Source organism: Cucurbita maxima, unplaced genomic scaffold (assembly GCF_002738345.1).
Source record: "Cucurbita maxima cultivar Rimu unplaced genomic scaffold, Cmax_1.0 Cma_Scf00014, whole genome shotgun sequence".
In the NCBI taxonomy this organism is placed as follows: Eukaryota; Viridiplantae; Streptophyta; class Magnoliopsida; order Cucurbitales; family Cucurbitaceae; genus Cucurbita; species Cucurbita maxima.
The window spans coordinates 3877967-3892911 of NW_019272030.1; the positions used below are offsets into that span (position 1 = coordinate 3877967).

Below are 14945 nucleotides of genomic sequence, written 5' to 3' on the forward strand. Positions count from 1 at the left end.
GGGGGGGGGGGGGGGGGGGGGGGGGGGGGGGGGGGGGGGGGGGGGGGGGGGGGGGGGGGGGGGGGGGGGGGGGGGGGGGGGGGGGGGGGGGGGGGGGTGTGGGGTACAAGTATGGGAACAAGTAATGGCACCAAAAACCCTTTCATTCCCATAATTATCGGGGCATGGGACCCCCTTTCATGTGGTCCTATCATCCTATTATAAATAATTTTATTACTATACACTTACTTTTTTTTTTCTATCAAAATAATCATAATCTAAATTAATTTTTTACCTGAAGTTAAAAAAAGTGAATTTTAATATAATATTTATGACAAGGGGGTCAGTGATCGTACAGCTTCCGAGGTTTCCAGTTGCCGGTGGGCCCTCCCCTGCCCCTCCTTTTTTTGTAACTTCAACATGGGCTTGATTATTCAGGCCCATTAAAGCCCATTTGCTCTTCGGTAATTGGCCCAATAATCATATGATGGTTTCGTTTGAAGCCCAACTCACACGTAAGCGCTAATTTATGTATACTCACAAAAGAAGAGATAAAACCGTTGCTAGTGAAAACAAAACAAATACCCATCTCGCCTTTTAGTTACGTGGGATTCTTTTTTAGTTAATATCATTTAATTTAACATGTTGTCTATTTTTGTCCGCTATATTGCCGTAAGTCTCACAGCTTTAAAACGTATTTGTTAGGGAGAGATTTTCACATTCGTTTCCCTCAATATTCATTGAACTATGCTCATGTTGAAAATCATGATCAATTCATACATGCTAACAATAATCTCAATTAGTTTACAAAATTTTCGTAAATTTAAACATTATTATGTCTAGATTTTAATAGCAAATAGATAAAGGGGACGAAATTATTATGGTATTTTTCGATATATATAATAATAGAATACAACGTTTTTGTTTTCGAGGTATTAACGCATCATACTAGAAGATAAGTTGATGGCAAACAAGAACACTTTCTTCCTTCTCCTAACCATTTTGATTTTGAATGTTTTGAAAGGGTATGCAATGGCATCAAACGATAGTTCAAATGAGTTAGAAGAGATGAAAGCAGTTCCATTCGATTATTATCAACTCGTGCTACAATGGCAACCAGCAACGTGCAGCAATCTCACCTGCCTGAAACCCTGGTCGTCGAGGTTCAGCATCAACGGCCTCTGGGCTGGCAGCTATTCTGGTAGCATTGGACGGTGCAGTGGCAGCGAATTTCTCCAACAAAACGTATGAATTTATTCACTCTTGTGATTATTGTTAGGAATCACGACTCTTCATAATGATATGATATTTCTTACTTACAAACTAGCACTATAGAGTCTCATAGAAAACCTATAGAGCTATTGAACAGTCTCCCCTTAGTCAAGGCTCACAACTTCTTTGTTCGACATTTGAAGATTCTATTGACATGACTAAGATAAGGGCATAGCTCTGATACCATATTAGAAATCACAACCCTCCATAATGATATGATATTGTCTATTTTAAACATAAGCTCTCATTTGTTTTAGACAACAGATTTCAAGCATAAGAAGAGAGCAAGACGAGGATTGGCCAAGCCTGGTGGTCATAGGCTCAAACCCAGCAGTATGGGGCGAGGAGTGGGATTTACACGGAACCTGCTTCGAGACTCCGACCTTTCAAATCTCAGACTATTTCCGATTAGCTCTGTACCTTTTCTGGAAGAGCGACGTGCTGCAGGCGCTTGAGAAATATGGGATGGAACCCGCGGATGGGCGGCGATATCTAGCACCGGACTTTGAATCTGTCCTCAACGTTAGCTTTGGGAAGCCTGCTCTGCGCTGCAGCCGCAACGTGAAGTATAATCTTCAGTATCAGCTGGCGGAAGTGGGTCTGTGCTTCGACAAGTGTCTTCGCCACATCAACTGCCCTTCCCAGTATTCTGCTGCCAATGGCTGTCCACGAAATCAATTTATCCTCTAGGATTAGCAAAGCAACTTTAATAAATGGAAAAAGGGATGTGTGTTGTGTTGACGTCTCTTAAATAAAATTCTTTTGTGCTTTTTAAGTCTTTCCGTGATTCTACAAAGAGTTTGATGGGAGATTTCACGTCGGTAGGAGAAAGGAACAAACCATTTCTTCCAAGTTCTGGTAAGGATGTGAAAACTAGATAAAAACATATAATATTCGTTAGTGGTAGGCTTGGTATGTTACAAATGACATCAGAGCGAGAAGCCGGATAGCGTGCCAATAAAGACGTTGACCCTTAAGGGGTGGATTTTGAGATTCTACATCGATGGGGTGGATTGAAGTGAGATTTCATGTCAGTGGAAGAAAAGAACAAATCATTTCTTTTAAGTTCTTATAAGGGTGTAGAAACCTTTCCCTAACAGACGTCAGGAAACCTCTCCCTAACAGACCGTAATATAAAATCATGAGGCTGATTGTTATACGTAGTGGACAAAAACCAATAATATTTGTTAGTTGATTGTTATATGTAATGGACAAAAACAAACAATACTTGTTAGCGATGAATTTGAGATGTTACAAATGGTGGATTGTGAGATCCTACCTCGATTGGAGGGAAGAACGAAACATTCCTTATAAGAATGTGGAAACCTCTCCGTAACAAACACGTTTTAAAACTATGAAGATATAGCGACAAGTAACGAGCCAAAACGGATAATATTTACTTGAAGTTGACAGCTATACATAATGAGCTAAAACAAACAATATACATTCAAAAATATCTAGACTTCGACCAGTAGAGGTACCGAAGCAATCGTGTTGTGATGGGGTGAAGGAATGTCGGTGAACTCAGAGAGTATAGTTCTAAATTCATCTCCGGTGATGGTTTCTTTCTCTAACAAAACATCCACCAATTTATGTATGGCTTCTCGATTGTTTCTAATGTGGGTTTTTGCAATTTCGTACGCCCTTTCTATTATACGTCGTATGGATGAATCTATGTCTTCTGCTAACTTCTCCGACATGGAGTTTCGAGCCAGCATTCTTATCACCACATCACTGCTCTGTGTTGCTGGATCTATCAATGCCCATGGCCCTATCTCTGACATCCCAAACACCGTCACCATCTGCAGTTGCTAGTGTTAGGATCGGACAACTCGATAAAAGTACATTTTGAATAAGCTTAACCAGAACAATCGCATCATCACCTGTCTAGCGATTTGGGTGACCTGCAGCAGATCTCCGGCAGCACCGGTGGTGATCTCCGGCTCCCCAAAGATCACATCCTCCGCCGCTCTGCCACCAAGCCCACCAACTATGCGAGCAAATAATTCCTTCTTCGAAACCAGAGATGGGTCTTCTCCGGGCAAGAACCATGTCAGTCCTCTCGCTTGCCCTCTCGGAATCAGTGTCACTTTCTGCACTCGATCATGGCCCTCCGTCAAGCTCCTGCTCAATTGCCAAACCCACATTTCAAAAATATATACAAAAAAGTTGAATCGTCAGAGTCTCGGTTTTCTACAACTTACGCGCACACGGCGTGCCCAATTTCATGGTAAGCCACAACAATTTTGCTCTTCCCATCTGTCATTTTGGTTCCTTCCATGCCGGCAACAATTCTGTCGATGGAATCGTCGATTTCTCTCAGTGTGATCTTGTCTCTGCCTCTTCTTCCTGCTAGAATTGCAGCTTCGTTCATTAGGTTAGCCAAATCGGCGCCGCTGAAGCCTGGCGTCCTCATTGCAATGATGCTGAGTGATATGTTGCTGTCCAGTTTCTTGTTTTTGCTGTGAACCTTCAGGATTTCTTCTCTTCCTCTCACGTCAGGTAATCCCACTGTAACCTTCATCCAAATCGTTAACACTTTCAAAATCCATTATCCTATCAATTATAAACAAGAACAAGAACAAGAACAAGAACTTGAACAGAGGAATTAGCTTACTTGTCTATCGAACCTCCCTGGCCGGCGCAAAGCAGAGTCGAGAATTTCAGGGCGGTTGGTGGCGGCGATGACGATCACGCCACTATTACCAGTAAAACCATCCATTTCAGTGAGCAATTGATTCAGTGTCTGCTCTCTTTCATCGTTTCCTCCACCAATGCCTGTGCCTCTCTGTCTCCCAACAGCATCTATCTCATCAATGAAAACTAAGCACGGGGAATTGGCTTTTGCTTTGTTGAATAAATCTCTCACTCTTGAAGCCCCAACCCCAACGAACATCTCTATGAACTCAGAACCAGAGAGAGAGAAGAAAGGAACTCCAGCTTCCCCTGCAATGGCTTTAGCCAACAAGGTCTTCCCTGTTCCTGGCGGCCCAATTAAGAGAACCCCTTTTGGTATTCTTGCTCCAACAGCTGAAAACTTCTCGGGGATCTTCAAAAACTCCACAATTTCTTGGAAATCTTGCTTCGCTTCATCAATCCCAGCTACATCATCAAATGTCACTCCTGTGTTGGGTTCCATCTGGAATTTGGCCTTACTCCTTCCAAGTCCAAATGGCAAGCTGGGCCCTCCAGGAGAGTTTGAAGAAGATGATCGAAGCAGCAAGGAACCAAGCAACAACAATGGAAAGGCCAAATTTCCCAACAAGTCGAGAATTGCAAGCCCCCAATTGACCTGCATAGGATAAGCAGCAAAATCCACATTCTTTAGCTCCATCTTCCTTATCAACTCTTTTGGCAGCCCTGGCAGCTGAATCTTAACCCTCTGAATCTTGTCCAACACAGGATTATAAATCTCAGCTATGGCGACCGTACCGTTCTCAAGAATATCAACCTTCTTCACTCCACCTTCATCCAAATATTGCAAGAATCTTGAGTACGACAAACGACTGGAAGTGGATTCAATAGGACTCTCTGGCTCTGCGCTTGCCGAAACAGAGACATCGAGGAAACCTTCTGCTAGAAGAGTGAGACCAGTGGATGTCAATAGATTTCTCTTACTGATTTTAATATCTAGAGGAATTATAGGACATGGGTTTTCTTTGTTAGCTGTTTTGGAGTGGTGGGTCTTCCTTGAATGGTCATGAAACTTGCAGACAGGAGAGAGAGATGGAAACAAAAAGATAGCAGAAGACATACTTTCAAGAGAAGAACCAGCAATGGCTTAAACGCCCTGTTCTGTAATTTGTGGAATGATCAGTTAAAGAGGTGTTTAAATAGAGGAATTAGCAGTTTCCAGAACATGGAATTTGGGGTTTGAGAAGCAGCAGATTAAAAAGCTTGAAGTTTCCATCTGATTCATGAAGGATCTGGAAATGGCTGCGTGAGTGTTGGTAGGTTGTGAAGAGACAAAGATGAACCCTCGAGAGTTTCGTTGTCAAATCTGTATGAGCCAGCGCCACACACGTGCTGCTATCATCGATCTCCTACTGTTCCTTCTTTTGTTTTCTTCTTTGTATCTCATTTTAGTCGTTATCGTTCAATCCTCTACAGTTGACGATTCTCTTCAAACCAACACCATCTTGACTGCTGCTGCTGCTGCTCCTGCCCCTGCTCATCTCCAATTCCATTCTTGGAAAAGTGACAAAAATTTTAAGAACCCTGCAGCTTACCTCACAATGTATGGAATTAGATGGCATTGAATTAACCCATTAAACTCCGCCTTTAAATTGGTTGGAGATGGATACACTTACTAATCAACTTTAAGCATTCAATTCTCGATTAGTAAAAACTAAAACTATTGATTCCTCAAATTATAGTAGAAACGTACCTCTCTTTATTAATGAATTGGAGTGTAATTCAATTGAAAAAAGTGAGGGAGGGCGGATGTGGAGTAAAATCAGGGACAAGGAATATAATCTCCGACCTTGTTTAGCTAAGGGAGAAATTTTTTTTTTTCACTCTCTCTCTCATTCTCCATTTAGATGAAATTCTTCGGCGGATCTAGATAGGACTATCTGCCCATTAAATTGAACCAACTGTATATTGGGTCATTAAGTCCTCAAGGGTTGGTTTCCTTTGCACATAATAAGAGGTTTTGCCTCGAGAATTTTGAGTATCCAAGTGAAGTTTCATCCCAATTGTCCAACTCCAATGTTGATTCTCTTTCTTATCTTCCAGCTTCTTGGTAGAACCGTAACATGTCAAGACGACATTGCATCATATAACTCTTCACAGGTAATTATTGAGTATTGAAACTAAATTGTTTATACTTTCCATTCAGAGTTGATGAAATTGACATCCCCTTTTGTTTACCTGTCCAGCCGGTCTCAGAAGGCAGTGGAAACTCTGTCTTCTTTTACCTTGTTCAACAGGTAATCAAATTTTGTTTGTTCCCATTTGGTAATCTCACGATCTCTCTTCTAATTTCTGGCTATTTGATGGTAAGCATCAGTGGCAGATTTCTCTATGCAATTTGAAGCCTTGTCAAAAACCAGCAACACCCACTTTCAGCATTTATGGCTTCTGGCCTGCTTGTTCTTCTGGGATTCCCAATCGCAAAACTGGAACCACTTTTGACCCTTCAAAGGTACTTTTCTGTAGAGTGATAGAGAGGGTTTGACGATTCATATGGATTATGATGTATTGTTTTGTAAATGGGTTTTAACAGATATCGGATCTGAAAAATGAGTTAGATAAAGAATGGCCATCTCTCGAGGAGGAGGAGAATGAGAAGATGTGGAAGAAAGAATGGGAAAGGCATGGAATTTGTTCTGAACCATTGCTCACTCAGCATGCATTCTTTGAAACTGCACTCAAGCTTAAGCAAACTTATGATCTCTTCAATATCCTAGCAAACAGAGGTGTGTTTCCAAAAAAAAAAAAAGTAAAAATACTAACTTGGAGAAGGCAATGTTGATGAATGGTTGTTTGTGATGCAGCGATATTTCCATTTGGAGAGGTGTATGTGTTAGAGAACATAAGTGATGCCATTAAAGCTGCGACGGGGCACACTCCACAAGTGGAATGCAAGTCATACAAACGCATCCCTCTGCTCTCCAACATCTTCCTTTGCTTCCAATACACTGCAACATCTTCCATTCATATTGTGGACTGCCCCCTCGTAACAAGATGCAAATTCCAAGCCGTCCTTTTCCCTTTTGATATTTTTGGTCCATCTTACAACCTCAAATCTACTACTTTAAGCAATCCCCACTAGTTTTCTGTTTCCCCTATGAACTTTTTGGTGTTTCCCCTATGAACTATTGAAATTACAAGCTCGTTTCTTCTATCTGGGTTAATGAATTTAGTTTGCGGTCAAATCACAAACTCATCCGTTTAAAAATGCTGTACCACAACAAAAATTAAAGATATAACCACATTATAGAACATACTACCTGTAAAATTCATTAGAGCTAAATCGGACATGATCACGTGAATGACGCTTTCCTTTCTTGATCCAATCCTAAGATTGAACATGTCGAGAAAAGCCCAGCAAAACCTTTTGACAGACAACCTTCAATAGCACAAGGAGATTTGCAGCCTACTGCACCGTTATATCGAACCATATCTATGTTCTCATCTGCAGTGCATGATGGTAAGTTTACCTCCAAGTTCACTGGCCTGCAACCCATGAATCTACTTTTCTTGACGCTCGTAACAGGAATTAACTCCATGGAGCCGGTTCTAGGATCGCTCGGAGACATAATGTCGTCCACTTGCATGTCCTCGGGAAATTTCCTCTTCAAACCAGGGAAAGACTTTAATCCTGACATAATCCAAACCAGTAAAACACGGCTTATATATCATTCTGCATGCCATGGAAGTCCAATATGTAAAACAGTACTTTTTTTTTTTTGACAGTTGAACGTAGTTTATACCAGGAAGAGAATCTTCAAAGACACCAGACTGTGATTCTGAGTCTCCACAAGTACAATATAACTTTGGAATTTTATTAGACCCTGACCGCCTGCACAATAACTACATGCTATCAGCATATCAAGTGTTAGTACAAGGCTTCAGTGATAAAAAAAGGACAGTCTTAAAATGATATATAGGCCAGAATTATTTAACCACATGCAACTTCAAACTCATCGCATGTGTAAGAATCTCCACTTACGAACCTGTACATGTGCTCGACAAAGTCATCAATTAGGACAGGCCAAGCACCTGATTGAAGAACGCAACTGAGTAACTCCAGACATTACAGTAAAAAAAGAGAAATATTGTGCTTATTTAAAAGCATACCCAACATTCCAAAAGACTAAGGGGGTAGTCTTAAGGCTCTTTCTTCAAAAGAAATGAGGCATAATTCTCAAGTTAATTAGAAAAATTTTAATGAATTCAGAAAATATAGAACTGTGCAATTCTTAAACACGATGATAACATAAAAGTACTGAAAAGAAAAATCGAGTATCCATCCATTTTTAATTCAACTATGAAGCTCATCTTTAACATCATCACTATAGCTAACTGAGTCAAACTATTGTCTAAATTTTTTGTTCTTTATTTTAGTGATAAAAGTACTGAAGGCATTACCATCAGTGTATACACATATTGCTTTCAAAAGTGGACTTCCATTTTTTAAGAGTATGCAGACAGCCGTTGGCTGTATTATTCCAGCCATCATATAACTAAGGAAATTCTAATCTCAGTGTATTCTCGTAGAACTGCAAGAAGCATGAGTTTCTTACGAATCAAAGTAAGGCTTTGCCTTGAAAGCTAACAATCGTACCCTACCTTGAGGCTTGCCTCCCGAATGCATAAGCCTCAAAACCCTTTTTAGGCGTTAAGCCTATACTTGAGGAAACAAAATAATAATACCAAGCCACCATAACAACATAATGAGATCAATTAATATTCACATTCTCATGATATTTCAAGCATCCACAGAAGAACCAAAACAGAAGGTTGAACATGAAAGTGAAGAATTAAAATTTTCTTATATAAATAGACAACATACTTTTTCTTGTGATAGAATTCTACTGAAAAAACTTCAACAGTTATAAGGAGGCGGATTGCTCGACGTACTCCCAAGTCTTAACATTTTTAACTCAAATAATATCTACGAAAATACTTACATTAAGAATTATTTTTTTAAAAAAAAAGTACAAATACCTTCCGGGTCATACCCTTCCAGATTTTCATGTACACAACAGCTGAAAGCCAAGACTTGCAGCCAGGTATCCTCAGAAATATTGTGTCGCTGATTGTTCTATGGAACTTAAATAGATCAGAACCCTGGAGATAAGTTGCACTACATCGCAGTTCTATTTCATGGAAGGAATTGAAGAATAAAACCACAAAAGTAACATAAATTCATAAACCGAGATAGAAGAAATCAGATAGATTAAAAGCTTAGGTATAAAAATACCCAAATTTTCCCAATCTCATCTACTTCAAAAATTGAGACAAATGCATACATTTTTGTAAAACATATATGAACGTGTATCCACACATGTCTGCAGAGGGCAACTACATAGGACAGTTCATTCATGGGTATTTTTAGCATATACGTAAGTTTCATAATTGTTGGGCCCCATAAACCCAAGTCGATGAAAATAGTTTCAGGTAGAAATTCAGGTTTCCTGATTATTATCATTCTGCTTAAATAACCAAACGAAAGAGGAGGGGAAAAGGGTACCTCAACAAAAGGAAAATACCTTATTTGAACAAGATATTTCTGTAGGTTGTATCACTGTGTCCTTAAGTTCTAAAAAAAACAGGAAAGAAGAGAAGGGGGAAAAGGGTACCTCAACAAAGTCACACCATTGATTAAGTAACCGAAATCTCCCATCCAAAACTAATCTCCATGCTCTAACTGCCCTACTAACAGCTGTAATTCAAATAAAATAAAAAACTAAATAACTTGTCGGAATGTAAGAGAAACTTTGACTTACCTAGTGCACATTTCATGTTATCTATGTTGGGAAACCAAAACATATTTTTTATATCCAAGTCAAAAGAAGGAATCTTACTGATATTCTTTTGACCATTTTCACGGCTCACAAAAAAAACAAACTCGTAAAAGCGTGAAAATTCAGAGAAGTCTACCTACAAAATAAAATTGTCATATTCAAAGCACAAAGTAAAAATATTGCCACCAGCTAATACCAAAAGCTTGCCGAATTGAAGGAAACCAGAGAACAGTACGTAACCAGGAAAACTGTTAGGAAGGAAGAGTTTACCATCAAGTTTGGATGTGACATCACCTTCGCTAGTTCATCAACAATTGAGTTCCTGCCAATGTAATAAATGCTTTTCAGATAACCTAGGTTAGTATAAGAAAAACTTTTATACTGTAATCAACAGCTATTTCTTGTGATCAGCTTCAGAAGTACAAAAATGACTTGGGATGGCCTCCGTTATCAAGTTGTAAATTTGGCACCTGTGTAGTTTTTATTTTTTTCATGTATCATTTCTTTTTATTGAACTGCCAGAAAATACTAGACCCAGAACTAAATGAAATCAAACTAGCAAGCATCCATGTCTATTAAAAATTACCTTGGTTTGATAATTGAGTTGATAAATTATCTTAGTTTCATACATCTGTCGGTTAAAATATGTTTGGAAAATATCTTCTTTTGAAAGGACAAAAAATATTGATTTGTAACTCTGCATATCCGAGAATACCATGGTCCATTTGACACAAAGGGCATCTGAAAAAACAACTCGAGGGCTATAGTACAGGTTTTGAGGGATATACCCCATCTGCAGCGATGATTTCACATAAAGGAAGAGTTCTGCAAGAGCCTGCTTTGAACTTTTAGCTATTTGTGATTCAACATGTCCACAGTCTTCATTCCCATGATAAAGGCCATTTTGAGATCGAATATCTATAAACAAGTTTGTAAACAAGTTAAGACTCGCTTATATTGCTAATTTGAGTTCCTAACGACATCAGATTAGAGTTCAATTAATTCATAGTCCAACCAATGAGGGGGGTTTCAAATATCAGAACCGTGATCTTTTTTCCATGACATCTAAGAGGTAATACATTCAAACAAAAATAGGAAGCCATTGACGTGCTCGGAAGTCAGAAGAAACCCATGCACATGATGATCATTTATATTCATATTACATTCATACGAAAAAGTGATAAGCATACATAAGTAGCTTGATTCTAAACGATCAAGAGCCAAAACTTGATACATTTTACTTTCTTTCAATAGAGTTAGTGTTTCCACTCAGCTCCACCAACCCCACATTTTCTCGGCTCCTTTTATTCTGGTTTTCTGTCATCTAAAGAAAAGCGAAACTATTTTATTTCTTAGTAAAGTATAACAACAATATTACTATTATCAATCTGGAGTGATTAAGTAAGACTCAAAATTTTCCTCCTAAAAGGCTGCAATTCAGACTCTGAAATCATAATACAACAATTACTAATTCCTTTTTTGGATCCCTTCTCGAAGTTTGCACCATCCTTGTGCAAGGGCCACACATATCCTCTATACATTGTTCCAATTTTATCAAATGTTCACAAAGTGACAAAATAATGAGTAATTCTTGGATTATTCTTCCGACAACCTACGAGTAATAACAGTGCTCATTTGTTCTCTAAGGAATCGGACTAACCAGAACAGAAAATTAAAATTAACCCTCATGCATCATACTCGCCAAGAGAATCACCATAAACTGAATCTTTTACATTCTTTATCATCCAAACTATTAATACAGGTCCCAAAAAATAAAGGCACCTAGACTTCTTCGGACTAAATACGTCATAACATCTTAAGCATCCAAAATCAGTTATAGCAAATAACCATCTTCTAAACAATAAATAAAAACATCCAAATCTTTGACATACCTATATCTTCTAAGCTAACATACATCAGCAAGCAGACGCAGACATAGATTTTTATTAAAGACACACACACACATACCAAAAATCCTAAAATATTGAAGCAGATATCCATCCAAGGGCAGAAATATTAAGATTCTAAAGGCATAACGAAACAAATTGTGGATAGAAAAGGCATCGAAGAAGATTCAAGAGAAATGAACTGAATCGAGAATTCGAAACAGTGAGGAGGAGAAGAAAGGTGTTACCACAGTATTGACGATAAATCTGGACGATATCGAAGCGATTCATATGCAGGAAATCCACAACGGAAGTCATGGAAGTTAGATTGTTGGGGAGCAAGGAGCAGAAGAAGAATCCTCCAGACCCCAACTCAATAACAGAGAAGGAAGCTCTCTCGATACTCTTTCTTCCCTCCTTCGCCTTCGCTCTGGTTTTGGTCCTCCGTCTTGGCTTTTTACTGTCGCACATTATATCTTAAGCAATTTCCATTCATATTCTTTTTTTTTTTTTCAATTTTTTAATCCTAAATTTCATAGTCAAATTTTAAATTCATTTTGTTCATTAACCAAAATCAATTTATAATTTATATATATATATATAAATAAAATAAAATAAAAACTAAAATAAAATTTCTGGAAATTGAAAAGTTGACATTGCATTATCGTCCACCCAAAATGTCGTCCAAATAATTCAATAAATAACAAGTGGACGAATGAATCCATCAATCAATTATCAACTAAAATGGAAAATAATTTTTTTTTAAAAAAAAGGAAAATACAATATGTGTGTGTATATATATATATATATTAATAAACGTAGACTTCCCGTGTTTGCCAACGGCGTCATAATGGGACCGACTTCAGAGCCGTCCGGTGGTGGCCCGTCAAGTCGGTCACCGCGCCTACGTACGCCCTGACCTGATCGTCATATCATCAAAGCTATTATCTTCCAGAATCTTCTCACCTCTCTTCGCCATGGCCGCCTTCTTTCTTCTTTCATATATTACTGTCTCTCGTCCCTGACTCTGCTGTTTCTTCCCATCTTTCTAGTTTCTCTCTTACTCACCATGTCCGATTCCGACTCTTCTTCCTCTCCTCCGCCGTCGCTGCCCCCGCCTCGCAGCCTCTCTATGCTTCTCCCCTTTCTGCTTGGCCTTGCCCGAACCACCCCCGGATCGCACCTGAACCAGATCGTTGTTCTCGATCATGCTGCCCGAACGGTCGTCGTTTTTGAAGGTCATGTTCTTGAGTCTTTTCTCCGCGACTTGTCGGAGAAATCCGGGCCGTTGCCTGCATCCAAGGCTTCGATCGATGCTATGCCGAGAGTCGGGATTACGGAATTGGGGATGGATTGTGCGATTTGCTTGGACGGATTTGAAGTCGGTGCGGAGGCGAGAGAGATGCCCTGCAAACATATGTATCATTCGGATTGTATTGAGAAATGGTTGAGGGTTCGTGGAACGTGTCCGATTTGTCGGTTCACGATGCCGGTGGACGATCAGGAAGGGAAGAAGGACGATGATGAAGATATGGAAGGAGACGAAGGCCGAGTGGTTGTAGTGAATCTATGGGTTAACGACGGTGAACCAATGGATGTAGAATCGGTGGAATCGGGCTTGGGGCATGGATCGGGGGACTCCGATTCGGAATCTCACGATGAAATTACGGTCGAAGTTGACGCCTCATCAACGCAAGAACAAGATCCCAGTTCTGAAGATTCTTCGTCATTTTCATTTTCGTCCTTTTTCAACTAGTTTTTGATTCCGTAGTTTTTTTCTGGAAGTGTCATTGTTTTATTATTTGCTGCACAACAAATCGGCACAGTGATGATTTTTTTTTTTGTTTCTTATGGGATTTGGCAAGTTCTGAAGTTGTAAATAATGAATCAATTTATGAAAGGTTTGATTGTGACGAAAATCCCTCTTCTTCTCTGTTCTTTCAGATAAACCAGGTTCAAATTTCAGGGCTCTGCACAATCTGCAATGACGTTTGCTCTGTAAGTACAATTAGAATACTCGTTCCACATCATAATGAACAGCCCAAACGCCTCTTTGTAATTTCCAGTGTCCACATACCTGGAAACTATGGTATTCCACAAAGCCGCATCCCTTTCGAGCATTTCATTGAACAGTCTACAGGCATCAACCATCATCCCGCACTTCACATGCATAAGTACAATCCTGTTCCGCATGTATTGATTGGGTTCAAATCCATTGTCAATCATGTAATTACACAACCTCCTCACCCCCTCTTACAGATGACAAGCCAAAAAACGCATTAATTAACGTGTCGAACGTGCTGTTACCTACATCATAACCGTTTTCTAGCTCAAAAATATCAAAGATCTCAAGTGCATCTCGGTATCTCTTACATAAAACCAGGTTCTCTATCTAGAAACAGATATCTACACTGGATCGACTTCCGAAGGTTTAGGTTCGGGTCGTGGCCGTAGCCCTTGTTCAAACGAAAAGTGAAATGCGTAATTTCTTGTACTAGAAAGAAAAGGTCTCTTCCTGATCTAAGAAACGCAGGGAGAAGTACAATGTGGAGTTACATTGAAGCCGATCATAAACATAGTTTTGATAGCGGGAGAGAGGAAGTTCCATGCTCATAAGTTGAAAGAGGTTCGTCGAATCTAGAATGGCGGAGGTTGGGGAAGTTACCTCGAGAGATTAGGAAGCTGACGAATCTCCTGAAATTGGATGAATTACAAAGACCGGAAGGCGAAAACGCGGTTGATTCAAAGGATGAAACTGCATTCTAAAGCGAGCTCACCATCGAGTACTCCGCCCAGGGCCACTCTGTTGGTTGATACTTCAGCTTCTTCTCAACAACGAACCCGGGCTTCTACGTCTTGCTTTTATCAATATAGCCTCGGATTTTTCTCCATTGAATAAAAAAAAAAAAAAAAAATCATCCATTTTTTTGAAAAAGAACTCAAATTTTATAGCTAAAGATCATCACTCAGGCTAAATTGATAATTATCTATTGTTTGTTGAAAATAATTAAACTTTCAAAAGTTTCGATCTTATTAAAATGCATTCTGGTGTTGTATCTGGTTTTCAAATTTCTTCCCTATAAGACATGGAAGGGAGGATGCCTGATTCCCTTTCAGTTACACCAGCCCAGATTGCAGCAGTTCTCAGAGACCTTCCTCTTGATCCAATTGGTCCGACCCATAATTTTACATCCAAAAGGGAATCCAATTCCAAGAACTAAAGGTCCCTAAGAGGATTTCAAACGCAAAAACCTAAGTTGGATGCACATGAGCCAAGAGTTTTCACAGAACATAGACCCATATGGAGTTTGCCAGCCATTTAATATGAGCTTGA

The 14945-nt window shown here is 39.4% G+C and overlaps 5 protein-coding genes and 1 long non-coding RNA gene across 6 annotated transcripts; 4 read left to right on the forward strand and 2 right to left on the reverse strand.

Annotated features, from left to right (window-relative positions):
• Positions 1-895: 895 nt before the first annotated feature.
• On the forward strand, positions 896-2029 carry LOC111489590 (ribonuclease DdI-like). The gene is made up of 2 exons (XM_023137898.1): positions 896-1224; positions 1516-2029. Exons 1-2 carry the CDS (start codon positions 943-945, stop codon positions 1939-1941), a joined length of 708 nt encoding a protein of 235 aa, XP_022993666.1. The 5' UTR covers positions 896-942; the 3' UTR covers positions 1942-2029.
• Positions 2030-2627: 598 nt separating this feature from the next.
• On the reverse strand, positions 2628-5437 carry LOC111489518 (ATP-dependent zinc metalloprotease FTSH 6, chloroplastic). Its single transcript, XM_023137777.1, has 4 exons — positions 3869-5437; positions 3456-3769; positions 3135-3375; positions 2628-3053 (listed from the first exon to the last, which is right to left on the reverse strand). The coding sequence occupies exons 1-4, from the start codon at positions 5003-5005 to the stop codon at positions 2709-2711; spliced, it is 2037 nt and encodes a 678-aa protein (XP_022993545.1). The 5' UTR covers positions 5006-5437; the 3' UTR covers positions 2628-2708.
• A 428-nt stretch (positions 5438-5865) lies between these two features.
• On the forward strand, positions 5866-7099 carry LOC111489614 (ribonuclease 1-like; the record flags this gene model as incomplete). The annotated part of the gene is made up of 5 exons (XM_023137935.1): positions 5866-6045; positions 6132-6182; positions 6263-6397; positions 6479-6671; positions 6750-7099. Coding segments are annotated over 5 exons (837 nt in total), but the record flags the coding sequence as incomplete, so codon positions are not given.
• LOC111489407 lies at positions 6028-12082 on the reverse strand. The gene is made up of 9 exons (XM_023137596.1): positions 11860-12082; positions 10514-10643; positions 9996-10047; positions 9786-9861; positions 9561-9643; positions 8926-9022; positions 7932-7977; positions 7689-7777; positions 6028-7576 (listed from the first exon to the last, which is right to left on the reverse strand). The coding sequence occupies exons 1-9, from the start codon at positions 12080-12082 to the stop codon at positions 7239-7241; spliced, it is 1134 nt and encodes a 377-aa protein (XP_022993364.1). The 3' UTR covers positions 6028-7238.
• LOC111489621 lies at positions 8097-8778 on the forward strand. Its single transcript, XR_002719407.1, has 2 exons — positions 8097-8200; positions 8576-8778. It is a non-coding gene; the product is annotated as an uncharacterized LOC111489621 (long non-coding RNA).
• Positions 12083-12680: 598 nt separating the features above from the next.
• LOC111489408 (E3 ubiquitin-protein ligase RNF181-like) lies at positions 12681-13367 on the forward strand. The gene has a single exon (XM_023137597.1). It carries the CDS (start codon positions 12681-12683, stop codon positions 13365-13367), a length of 687 nt encoding a protein of 228 aa, XP_022993365.1.
• The last annotated feature ends 1578 nt before the right edge of the window (positions 13368-14945 follow it).